Source organism: Miniopterus natalensis, chromosome 22, assembly GCF_054644295.1.
Source record: "Miniopterus natalensis isolate mMinNat1 chromosome 22, mMinNat1.hap1, whole genome shotgun sequence".
In the NCBI taxonomy this organism is placed as follows: domain Eukaryota; kingdom Metazoa; phylum Chordata; class Mammalia; order Chiroptera; family Miniopteridae; genus Miniopterus; species Miniopterus natalensis.
The window spans coordinates 244,096-257,053 of NC_142102.1; the positions used below are offsets into that span (position 1 = coordinate 244,096).

Below are 12,958 nucleotides of genomic sequence, written 5' to 3' on the forward strand. Positions count from 1 at the left end.
TGGTTTTACGGGGGAACGCTTCTGTCTAAACCGTAACGCTTGATGATTTTCTCCTTCGACTGCAGGTGTGCTCCTCCCGGAGCTGGTGGTGTCCGTAGTCCTCCTGCTCAGTAAGAACGCGGCGCTCATGCAGGAGGCCGGCGCGGTCCCTCTGCTGGGCGGGCTGCTGGAGCACCTGGATCGCTTCAACCACCTGGCGCCCGGCAAGGAGAGGGACGACCAGGAGGAGCTCGCCTGGCCCGGCATCATGGGTATGGCGTCTTCCCGCGCCGCTTCTCCAGCACCTTCTGTCCAAGTCTCACCTAGTCTTGCCCCTCCGTTGGGAGAATATGGGACCAGGAGGACACCCGCCTGCCGGGTGCGCCAATGGTAGCGTGGTGGGAAGTGGAGAAAGTAAGTCAGGAGAGATCTGGGCTCTGTTTAAGGAAGACTTTCTGTTAGTCACGGTTTCCTCCTGAAGTGGATTGTTGTAGGACGTTCTGGGGGTGTCTCCCTTGGGTGTCTGCAGAAGGTGCTGCTGAGGTGGCTGGGCCGTTGCAGCTATGGGGCAGGCGCGGCCGTGGGCGACTCTCACTCCCAGCCTGATGTGGCAGCAGGGGGTGCGCCGTGCCCGTCGCCAGCTGAGCAGCCCGTCCCGCTGTCTGTGGGGCTCACAGGTGGGACGAGAAGTGTCTCCTCCTGGTCTCAGCTTTGGCGTTTTGAATCTAAGTCACCACGCTGTGTGTGGTTTCACTTCCCGACTCGCTGAATTAAAGCTGTGGCTCGACTTTCATTTTATTACAAGGAGGCCATGTTGTGCAATAATAAGATCACAAAATACAGAGGAAACATTTAGGCTGTCCTGCCTGAAGTCAGGATAAGCGAACGTCTGGACCCATTCCACGGTGCTGTGCTGTTTGTTAACCCTCACTCAGGGATGTTTCCCCACGGGCTTTTAGAGAAAATGGAAGGGAGGGAAGGGGGGGAGAGAGACGTCAGTGTGAGAGAGACGTCAGTGTGAGAGAGACGTCAGTGTGAGAGACAGTGTGAGAGACGTCAGTGTGTGTGAGAGAGTGTGAGAGACGCATTTCGTTGCCTCCTGCACGTGCCCTGACCAGGCACGGGATCAAATCAGAGACCCTCAGGTGGACAGGCTGACGCCCTAAGCACTGAGCCACACCGGCCAGGGCCACAACGTTTCTTTTTCAAATGGGAAAATAAATGACAAAAACAAGCTTTATATTATAATTTTGTGGCACTTTTCAATTAATAAATCATATCTAAAGATTAAAAACATCTTGCATAGGGAAGCTCAGGCCGGGTGGGCTGTTTCTGCTCCCGCTGCGCAGACTGTCATCTTCATAACCCGGCTGCTGAACCCGAAGTAACAGTCGTCCTGAGAAAAACGGCCTTGGGATATTGGGCTTTTTTCCCTTAGTCTTTTTATATAGCGAATGTTTTTAGTGCCAGTCATCTGCTTTTGTGAACTAAAGGGTTACTTGCTGTCGTTGCTATATAAATACGGTGGCGGGCGCTGATGTGGCCGGTAGTTCTGGCTCTCTCATTGGAAACCCGTTTTCACTGTGCAGAGGACACGTGCTTGAGAGGACAGGAGGCAGCTCTGTGGCTCCCACAGAGCACGGACGCCCCCGGGTGAGGACGGGCCCCTCGTGTCCCTGCGGGCGCCCCTCGCCTCTTGGTCATTGTGTCAGGTGGCACGTGCCCTTTAAGAACTTTCCATTTCAGCCTGTTCCTTGGTGGAATTTAATTACCTCTGTCTTGGCAGTTCCTGGAATTTTGGGTGACTTATAAATATATTTCACACTTTTTAGATATGTAGAGAAGTTTTATTTTACGTTTGAGGCTATGTCTCACTTCCCTGTCGTGTGGCCCTTGCCCATGCTTGCAGCCTACTGTCTTTGAGATTGTTGAGCTTCCTCTGTTGCCCGGTGTGTGGTCAGATCTCATCCTGCCGCTCGCGTGGCGGCCGTGTGCCTTATAAATCGCTGTGTCCTCACCGAGGCTCTGCGTGTGGGGCTGCTTGCAGCAGGAGGCGTGTTCACCCCCGCGTGGTTGTGGACGGGTCCGTGTCCTCCGTATTTCTTCCACACGGCTTCTTCTCGCCCTGTGCCTGGTGGCCTGGTGGTTTATTGATCGTGGTTTCTGTATACAGAGTCGTTTTTTACAGGTCAGAACTGCAGAAACAACGAGGAGGTGACCCTCATTCGCAAAGCCGACTTGGAGAACCACAACAAGGACGGGGGCTTCTGGACTGTGATCGATGGGAGGGTGTACGACATCAAGGACTTCCAGACCCAGTCCCTGACCGGAAGCAGCATCCTCGGTGAGGCCTGCTGCTCACTTCACGGTTAGAAGGGGCAGCACGTGTCACTTTCAGCAAAGCGTTCGCCTTTTCCTTTTTCTATATGTTTTTATTGAATTATTGAGGTGACATTGGTTCGTGAAATTACATAGGTTTCAAGTGTACAGTTCTCTGTACAGCATCTGTATGTTGTCCTGTGTGTTCACCACCGCAAGTCAAGTCCCCTTCCGTCCCCATTCGTCCCCGCTTTACCCTCTCCCCGCCCCTTCCCTCTGGCATTCACCGCACTGTCGTCTGCGTCTGTGAGGTTTTTATTTTTTGCTTAATTCCTTTACTTTTTTCACATACTCCCAACCCTCTCCCCGGACAGCTGTCAGTCTGTTCTCTGAGTCTGTGAGTCTGTTCCTACTTTGTTTATTTTGTTCTTTAGATTCCACTAGTTGTGTTTCTCTGTCTTGCTTCACTTAGCATATGGCCGGGTTGGACTCGGGGTGGGAATGCCCCACAGCCGTTCTAGCCCCTCACCTACTGACGGGCACTTGGGCTGCTTCCAGATCTCAGCTGTTGTGAACTGTGCTGCTGTGAACGTCGGGGTGCATAAATTCTTTCCGATTGGGTTTCGGGATTCTTAGGATGTATTCCTAGAAGTGGGATCACTGTGTTAAAACATACTTTCATTTTTAACTGTTTGAGGAGCCTTCACACTGTTTTCCACAGCGGCTGCCCCAGGCTGCATTCCCACCAGCAGGGCACCAGGGACCCCTTCCCCCACACCCTCGGCAGCACTTGTCATTTATTGACTGGTTGATGGTGGACATTCTGACAGGTGTGAGGTGATGTCTCATTGTGGTTTTAATTTGCATCTCTGATGATTAGCGACAATGAGCATTTTCTCATGTGTCTCTTGTCCATTCAGGTCCTTTGCCCGTTTTTTAATTGGGTTGTTTGTCTTCCTGGTGTTGAGTTGTATGAGTTCTTTATATATTTTGGATAGTTAACCCCTATCAGATGTGTCATCAAATGTATTCTCCCATACGGTGGGCTCCCTTTTCATTTTGATGATGATTTCTTTCGCTGTGCAGAAGCTTTTTAGTTTGATGTAGGCCCATTTGTTTATTTTTGTCCTTTGTTTCCTTTGCCCAAGAAGATATATCAGAAAAAATATCGCTACGAGAAATGTCCCAAGATTTTACTGCCTACGTTTTCTTCTAGGAGTTTTATGGTTTCGAGTCTTACATTTAAGTCTTTAATCCGTTTTGAGTTTATTCTTGTGTAAGTGGGTGGTCTAGTTTCGCTTTTTTGCATGTATGTGTCCAGTTTTCCCAACACCATTTACTGGATAGACTGTCTTTACCCCAGTATATGTTCTTGCCTCCTTTGCCATACGTTAGTTGATTACATAGGCCTGGGTTTATTTCTGGGCTCTCTGTTCTGTCCCATTCATCTATATGTCTGTTTATGCCTGTACCACGCTGTTTTGAGTACAGTGGAGTGTAGTTTTATATCAGGTAGCGTCATTCCTCCAACTCTGTTCTTCTTTCTTAAGGTTGCTGAGGCTGTTGAGGGTCTTTCGTGGTTCCATATGAATTTTTGGAATATTTGTTGTAATTCTGTGAAAAACACCATTGAATCCATAGACTGCTTTAGGCAGTATGGACGTTTTAATGATGTTAATTCTTCTAATCCATGAACATGGTATAAAAGCATTAGGCTTTTTGACAGTCTATTTGGTGCTGCTCCTGCACCCCAACATTTTAAACTCTCTGTGACTCTCGTGTCTGTCCTGCTGGGGAATTCACATGCATGTGAAGAATTTCTCATTATATGCAGTTTCTTCCCCAACACTCATTGGAACACGTTCCAAGTTCCGAGTTGGCCCCAGCAGCCCTGGGAGAGGGTGAGAGGGCATCGGCCTGCCGAGGCTGCTTCCTGTCGCCAGGCCCCTGTGGAGGCCTGGGCACGTTGTGGGAAGTCAGGCGGATTTGTTGTTTTGTTTCAGCCCAGTTTGCTGGGGAAGACCCTGTGGTGGCCCTGGAGGCTGCGCTGCAGTTTGAAGACACGCGGGAGTCCATGCATGCCTTCTGTGTCGGCCAGTACCTGGAGGTGAGGCTGCCCCCGAGCTGCTCTGGGCGTGGGTGCTGGGTGGCTGCCACCCTGACTGTTGAGAGCTGGGCCTTTTGCAGCGTGGGGGTGGGGGTGTCATTATGTGGTAAACATGCAGAGGCTTGTTGCTGTTAATCCTCCCCCGAGGGCAGTTTTTCCATTGCTTTTTAGGGACAGGAAAGGGGGGGGGGGGGAGAAAGGGAGAGAGGGAGGGAGAGGGGGGAGATAGGGGGAGAGAGGGAGGTTGGGGAACATAAGTGTTTCTCGACTGGTTGGTTGCCTTCTACACTCTGCCTGACCTGGAGTGGGGGGCAAACCCACAACCCAGGTACTTTGACCAGAAATCGAACCCTTGACCCTTCGGTGCCTGGGCCTATGCTGTAACCACTGTGCACACCAGCCAGGGCCTGTAGAGGCTCTTTTTAATAAGTAAATTCACATTTATTCATGTTAAGGTTTATGATGTACTGCTTTTGAAACATTACTTTTTAAATTGTTAGCTTGTAAGAAATGTAGGCACTTCCACACACAGGAAGAGAGGTTAACTTTTGATGTTGACAAGTTCATTGTAAGCTTATGTAGATATTGGGAACATCTTACCGTCCTGAACTTAATGACTTACCATGTTTTTGGGATGAACTAGCCGTAATTCTTTAGAAATGTGTCCTTTCTACATGTTCATGGGCATTGGAGCTTGTGTCCTGGGATTGCCTTTCCGTGTAGGGATCCAGAGGTGATAATGTATTAAAGGCCCCAAGGGTCAGGCCTGAAGCATTTTATGATGAGGGACGTTAACTTCGTTTGTAAATTGTCTCCTGTGACAGGCGTTTCAGATCGTTTTCATTAGAACTCAGTCTTTTCTAAGTGTTTGAATAAATTCATCTCCACATGTGTGGTCATGGTTGATAGACTCAGCAACACTTGTCATGTCCTGTTTTGGTGCATCTCTGGGTTTTTATGTAACAACTAGGATAGCTTCTGAAGCGTCGTATACAGTCACTCTGGAAACTCGTGTTTGACGGTTTTTTACCAGGACACCCAAGCAGCGTCCCTGCTCTGCGGGCTGCGTGCAGTTTCCATCCTCTGTTATTCTGGGGGGGCGTGGCTCACTGTCACAGGCCATGGAACAGGTGCCCAGAGCACCCACTTTCCTCCTCAGGCCGACCGCCTAGTGTAAGGACAGAAGCTGGTGTGCATCTTGGTTTTGTCTGAATTAACCCTGTTTTCTCAGACTGATGGTGACATTTCTCTCCCCAGCCTGACCAAGAAGTCGTTACTGTCCCAGACCTGGGGAGCCTGTCTTCGCCCCTGATAGACACGGAGAGGAACCTGGGCCTGCTTCTCGGATTACACGCCTCCTACTTAGCCACAAGCACACCGCTGTCGCCCGTTGAGGTCGAATGTGCCAGTAAGAACAATTTTGTTTTCCATTAACAGATGCAGGTTATTTTAGCTGAGCCATAGGTGCCGTTGTAGGAGAGGAAGAATCCACAGAGCTGTTGATGAGCATTCGGCAGTGAGGCCGCACCCGCTCATTAGAAGTAACTGCCAGCAGCAGTCACCTGCTGTCACAGTCTGTCAGCGGAGGAGCTAACAAGTGTAGGAGGGGAGTCCTGTGCCTGGTCAGCTCGCACACGCTCTCACAATGGTCACCTCGGTGCTCGTCCCCCCGCGTGCCCAGCAATCCACGGGGTATGGATCGGCTGCCCACTGGGAATAGCATTCTGTTTGAAGGTTGTATTTTTATCAGACTCAAATCCAATACAACTTGGGACACAGCCTCTGTAATCACCTAAGATAATAACATTACTCTGTGTATCACTCAGTGGGTTGAAGTTTTCCGTCATGTATTTGTACATTTCTCCCTCTGTCTGACCATCAAGCAAGCGTTAGTGAGTAATCACCATGGACCCTTGACTAGTGTGGGGTTAGGGTGCTGACCACCCACGCAGTGGAAACCTGCATGTAACGTAAGTTGTCCTCCATATATGTGGTTCCCAGCTGCCAGGTCACCCTGGAACAGTGCGGACTTGAACTTCGAGGATCAGTGGGGAAAAATCCTGTGTATAAGTGGGCCCACGCAATTCAAACCCATGTTGTTCCGGGGTCATCTGTACCTGTGTGCTCAATACTCGGGGTGTCACAGGTGTGCTCTGACGAGCTAGACGGGATAAGCGGGTCAGGATACACGGGGTCGTGACCCGTGGAGACAGGCGTTCTGGGAGAGAGAAGGGGTTCGTGGAGGCAAAGCAGTTATGAAATTGGAGACTGAGCGCGCTGGGTGTCTGAGCCTCTGGGCACAAACCCGGGCTCCTGAGGGTGCTGTTGAGAGGGGCAGGGGCCCCAGGGTGAGGGCGTGGTGCCTGGTCAGCCTGCCTCAGAGCAGACCCTGGTGCCCGTGCTGGGCGCTTTGCTGCCGCAGAGCCTTCGGGTGACTCCTCCTCCTCAGACTCATTGTTCTGTCGGGGGACAGGCAGGGTGGGCAGGACCGGGAAGTGTAGAGTCGAGGGGCAGGTGTGCCTTGGGCCCAGTGGGCTGGGCTAACCCACTCCAGGGCGACAGAGTCACCATCAGAGCGGTGTTTGAGAGAGCGGCGGGGGCTCTAAGTGGAGTGGGCCAGGGAGGTCGTGGTCAGGTTTGTGGTGTAGAAGTAAGGTGGCACGTTGGAGGATGCTCCCGAGTACTCTAAGACTTACGTTTCCCAGTAAGGGCCCAGCGGGCGCCTCCGGGACTGATTGCTCGGCGGTGGGGAATATTTGATAACACGGTCATTGAGAAAAATCTGTAGGATGTGCTGTCTGGCTTTTCATCTGGAGCGTCGCCTTCCGCATGAGGGCCGATCTGTGCCACACACAACTCTCCTTTCCTGTCTGCTGGGCCTCGGTCTCCCAGGACCCGTCCCTCAGAAGGTCCTGTGTCGCATGCTCCATAGTGTCCTGCTGTGACTGTGAGATCCATGCTCTAGGTGGACGGTGCCCTGGGCATGCGGTATCTTCATGGACCCTACACACGTGTTGTTCTCCACTGGGGTGCTCAGCCCGTTGCCTCCATCCAGATCTCTGTGCATGTTCACTCCCCAGCAGGCCCCGCAGGCTCTGCCTAGCGGAGGGAGGGAGGCCTGCTGCCCTTGTGCCTCTGCATGTGGCCACTGACCCACGGGAACGGAGCCCCAGATGCGGAACGCAGAGCCCAGTCTCCACGCGGTGCTGTGGTTCCAGACGGCCGCCACCCGGGCAGGTGGCCAGGAAGTGTGAGCCTGGACTGTCACACTGCCCTCTGACACCACCATGAGGTGTTGCGTAACCAGAAAGTGTCACCTGCCTTCACATAGAGACAGGAACACCCGGGAGATAGTGAGAGTGCTTCCAGACCACCATAGGAGAGTGGGTATCGCAATAGAGCGAGCCACGCTCTGCTTTCCCAGTGCATGTTTTCACACTGCACTGCGGTCTGTTAAGTGTGCACTAGGGCTATGTCTCAGGCAGTGCACGTACCTTTATTAAAAGCATCTGATGCTAATAAATGCTGACCATCATCTGGGCCTTCGCCAGCTGTTGTCTTTTCATTGGTGGAGGGTCTTGCTCTGCTCTGGGGAAGCTCAGGGTCCGCGTAGCGCAGGAGAGCCACGCGCCGTCGAGCCCGGGGCCTGTGAGGCGTTGCAGGCCCGTCCGCCTGAGTGTGTGAGAGCGACTCTTACACGATGAAGCCGCTTTCCCTGCTGAGTCCAGCCCTCGCCCTTTCTCCTCAGTGTTTCTGAGCAGTGCCCTCAGGCTGTGACCGTTTGCGTTGGTTTCTAGGGTGGCTGCAGTCGTCCATCTTCTCGGGAGGCCTGCAGACCAGCCAGATCCACTACAGCTACAATGAAGAGAAGGACCAGGACCACTGCAGCACCCCTGGGGGCACCCCCGCCAGCAAGTCCCGCCTCTGCGCCCACCGGCGCGCCCTGGGCGACCACTCCCAGGCGTTCCTGCAGGCGCTGGCCGACAACAACATCCAGGACCACGATGTGAAGGTGAGCCGGCCTCCCGCACGCAGCGTCCTGTCCGCAGGGCTGACCTATGGTCATCCTCCTGCTCTCCGGGCGGCTCCGTGACTTGGGTCATGTGCTCTTGGAAGATGGGTTGGGAGGTGGGGGTGGCTCCGCTTGATGTGCCCACAAGGCTGTGGAAGCCCCACCAGCTGCAGGTGCCTGGGAGGCTGCGTCGTGGAGTTCAGACCGGCGACGATGGCTGGGACGGCCGGGAGTCACCTCTGCTGTTTCTGTTTCAGGACTTCCTGTGTCAGATAGAAAGGTACTGTCGGCAGTGCCACCTGACCACCCCCATCACCTTCCCCCCCGAGCATCCCGTGGAAGAGGTGGGCCGCCTGCTGCTGTGCTGCCTCTTAAAACATGAAGACTTAGGTAGGGAGCTTAGTGTGTCGGCTGCCCCGTGGTCTCTGGCTCACACGCGGCCACAGCGTCCCTCCCTGCCCCTTTGTGAATGTCTCTTCCAGGGCACGTGGCGCTGTCTCTGGTTCATGCCGGCACGCTCGGCATCGAGCAGGTGAAGCACAGAGCGCTGCCCAAGTCGGTGGTGGATGTCTGCCGGGTTGTCTACCAAGCCAAGTGCTCGCTCATTAAGGTGGGTAGGTCCTGATTCTCCTTCCTCCAGGCTGCGCGGTCGGGAGACGACCTGCATCAGTTCTCTCTCATCTCTGGCTTGGCAGACGCACCAGGAGCAGGGCCGCTCTTACAAGGAAGTCTGCGCACCCGTCATCGAGCGCTTGAGGTTCCTCTTCAATGAGCTGAGGCCCGCGGTCTGTAACGATCTCTCAATAATGTCCAAGTTTAAACTGCTGAGCTCTCTGCCCCGCTGGCGGAGGACCGCACAGAAGATCATCCAGGAGCGGAGGAAGAAGCGAGGTGAGCGCGGGAAGGTCTGGAGGCCTGCGCTCAGTTCTCAGCAGTGATGCGGGACGACGTGTGAGGGCCGAGGGCCAGGGTGCTCACCTGAGCTTGGTGTCGGGGTTGTCATTGGATTGGCCCCATAGATGTGGGCGCCTGGGCGGTGGCCTCACTCAGACTCCAGCCCGCAGAGCAGACACAGGGGTCACCTGAGTCACATCGTTAGCGTCAGCTTTGTCAGACTGGGACACGTGCTCCTAGCCCTCAGCGCAGGCACAGAAACCAACCCTTCTCAGGCTGAACGTGCCGAGGGCTCAGCCCAATTCTCGGGAGCTGGCCAAGGGCCGGTGCTGAAGGGACAGGGCTTTCTTGGGAACTTGGGGTCTGAGCAAAGCCAACCTGCTGAGTAATGTCTTGCTGTGCTAGCGTACTGTTATGTTGCTTGTTATTTACATTATATGCTGAGAAGAATTAGACTAAAAGCCTTGAAAGGCACTAAAACATGGAAGCAACACCACACATCACATTGCAAACGCAGTAGCAGTTTCCCTCGTTACAGAAACTAACATAGCGAGAGGCTTCTGTCAGTCCAGTGCGCACTGGTGACGCCCATGGCATGGTCCAGAGTGGGCGCGCCAGGGTCTGGGACAGTGCCACCGGCTGCTTGCTGCGGACTCTCCAGGACCTAAGACTGGAGTTTGCATTTGGAAATTATTTTTTTTAAACCAGAGGAAGATTATGTTTGTCACATGAGAATGACGTACAGCTTCAGTTGCAGCCTCCATGAGTAAAGGTCCCAGTTGGCTGCAGCAGAGGCGAATGTGTGCGATAGACCAGGTGGGCTGCCAGGACGCAGGCGCCAGCACCGGCCCTTGAAGGAAGATCTGGCTGAGCCCAGCCGCCCCTGCGTGGGGCCTCCCCGCGGCGGCACCCCCGCCATCCTGCCCCTGACGCGGGGAGGCAGTGTTGTCACTGTGAGAGTGTTTATGGTACTTTTGTAGTTTGAGCGTTTCCGATGACAGTGAATGTTAAAATATTTGTGTCCTTTTATGGAGATAGAAGTATTTCTTCATTTGAAACTGTATTTAAGTAAATGGTTTTTATAATGAATGATGTTTTTAAACATAGTTCCTAAGAAGCCAGAACCTACTGATGAGGAAGAAAAAATTGGAAACGAGGAGAGTGATTTAGAAGAAGCCTGCCTGTTGCCTCACAGCCCCATGAGTGTGGACAAGAGGCCCATCGCTATTAAGTCACCCAGGGTGAGCGTCCGCTATGGTCCTGAGACTGGCCGGTGGAGACACAGCACAGGGACCCATCAGTTCCAGCTCTCTGTCCTGGAGCATCCGTCGGGTGGAGAGGGTCCTGGCTCGTTAAAGTGGGTTACTGAGCCCCAGATATGCCTGCCTAGGTGCCCTGGGCAATCCGTCCCCAGAGAAGCGTTTCCTTCTACTCCTAGGAATACATTGTATCATTCCCTCATTCACCATCCATCCATCCATTCACTCACCATCCATCCATCCATCCATCCATCCATCCATCCATCCATCCATCCATCCACTCACTCATTCACCATCCATCTATTCACTCATTCACCATCCATCCACTCATTCACCATCCATCCATCCATTCACTCACCATCCATCCATCCATCCATCCATCCACTCACTCATTCACTCACTCATTCACCATCCATCTATTCACTCATTCACCATCCATCCACTCATTCACCATCCATCCATCCATTCACTCACCACCCATCCATCCATCCACTCACTCATTCACCATCCATCCACTCACTCATTCACCATCCATCCATTCACTCATTCACCATCCATCCATCCATCCATCCACTCACTCACTCATTCACCATCCATCCATTCCCCATCCATCCATTCCCTCATTCACCATCCATCCGTTCATTTACTCACCATCCATCCATCCATTCACTCATTCACCATCCATTCCCCATCCATCCATTCCCACATTCACCGTCCATCCATTCATTTACTCACCATCCATCCACTCATTCACCATCCTCCATCCATTCACTTACCATCCATCCATCCATCCATCCATTCACTCATTCTCCATCCATCCATCCATTCTCCATCCATCCATCCATCCATTCATTCACTCACCCATTCACCATCCATCCATCCTCCATCCATCCATCCATTCACTCATTCACCATCCGTTCATTCATTCATTGAATGTCTCCTTCAGAAACTGTCCTGGCCCCTGAGGCTGTTAATATGGATGATAATTTAACTTTATGCCACGTACTTAAGTGCTTTCCAGAGTACATCAAGTATGGACACTTAAAATTCATTTATAAGCTATTTATGACCTAGTTACTTTTACTATAAGTTAGTTCCTAAGTTTAAAATACCGGTTTACACCTGTGGACACTTATGTTTTACTGGAGTAACTGTCTTAGAGCACGTTAACATCAGCAGGTGAACTCACGGTGCGCATGGTTCCTTTGTCAGGATAAGTGGCAGCCTCTGCTGAGCACAGTCACGGGTGTTCACAGGTACAAGTGGCTGAAGCAGAACGTGCAGGGCCTCCACCCGCAGTCAGCGCTCCTCACCACCATCGCCGAGTTCGCCCTCAGGGAGGAGCCGGTGGATGTGGAGAAGATGAGGCGGTGCCTCCTGAAGCAGGTGAGGCTTGTGCGGGGACCACTGGCCTCGCATAGGACCCATGACACTCACCTGCGTGCGTTGGTGTTTTGCAGCTGGAGAGAGCAGAGGTCCGCCTGGAGGGGATAGACACCATATTAAAGCTGGCGGCCAAGAACTTCCTGCTTCCGTCCGTGCAGTACGCTATGTTCTGTGGATGGCAGCGGCTTATCCCTGAGGGGGTCGACATAGGGTAAAACGGGAACGTTCCTTCCCAGTCGGGAGGTGGTGGCGTCCACACGTTCTGTGTAGGTTAGAGCCTGACCACAGTCTCAGTAAAATTCCCTCTCTCTGTGTGAAAGGGAGCCCCTTACGGATTGCTTGAAGGATGTCGATTTGATCCCACCTTTTAACCGGATGCTGCTGGAAGTGACGTTTGGCAAGCTGTATGCTTGGGCGGTTCAGAACATCCGAAACATTCTGATGGATGCAAATGCCAAGTTTAAAGAGCTTGGTGAGTTAAACAACCTCATGGTTAACAGGCTGCATTAAAATCGCTGCCGCAGGAACGTCGGTGATCACATTGGCGCTGTTTCGTAGGCTGGCTCTTCATTGTGTGCTGTGGAAACCTGCAGATGCCCATGTTTGCTCTTGGAAAGACTTTAATAACTTCCTCCATTAGAATGATCATCTAAGCTGCTTCAAACTTTCTCAGATTGTAAACATAGCTTCCCAGATTTGTCAGAAGACACAGTCTCGTAGTCTCCTAATACAGAGCTTTGACATCTTAACCTCCTCACGGTGTCACTTACACCGTACACCCTGAAATGGGTATCCTGTGTTAATTCCCAATTTCTTAGGTCATAAGTGAGCATCCACAGAGCAATGCCAGGGTTGTGTGTGTGGCAGGGACGTGAACTCTGCTGTGTTTGAAGTGGAGTGAGTCAGCACGATGCTGGGAGCAGCCAGGTAGGGTTTGCAGCCAGACGGAGGTGGCTGCGTGTGGTAGCGTGGATGACGCTGGTAGCGTTAGTGCCACGGAAC

The 12,958-nt window shown here is 52.6% G+C and overlaps 1 protein-coding gene across 1 annotated transcript in view; it reads left to right on the forward strand.

Moving 5' to 3' along the window:
- The window catches only part of HERC2 (HECT and RLD domain containing E3 ubiquitin protein ligase 2), a 140,943-nt gene that overhangs the window by 55,420 nt on the left and 72,565 nt on the right, over positions 1-12,958 (forward strand). Inside the window, exons 23-34 of the mRNA XM_087829217.1 lie at positions 66-251; positions 2,168-2,323; positions 4,302-4,405; positions 5,663-5,813; positions 8,203-8,417; positions 8,675-8,807; positions 8,900-9,027; positions 9,113-9,308; positions 10,419-10,552; positions 11,783-11,956; positions 12,031-12,167; positions 12,277-12,428. Of these exons, the coding sequence (XP_087685343.1) occupies positions 66-251; positions 2,168-2,323; positions 4,302-4,405; positions 5,663-5,813; positions 8,203-8,417; positions 8,675-8,807; positions 8,900-9,027; positions 9,113-9,308; positions 10,419-10,552; positions 11,783-11,956; positions 12,031-12,167; positions 12,277-12,428 (1,866 nt within the window). The remainder of the gene's footprint in view (positions 1-65; positions 252-2,167; positions 2,324-4,301; positions 4,406-5,662; positions 5,814-8,202; positions 8,418-8,674; positions 8,808-8,899; positions 9,028-9,112; positions 9,309-10,418; positions 10,553-11,782; positions 11,957-12,030; positions 12,168-12,276; positions 12,429-12,958) is intronic.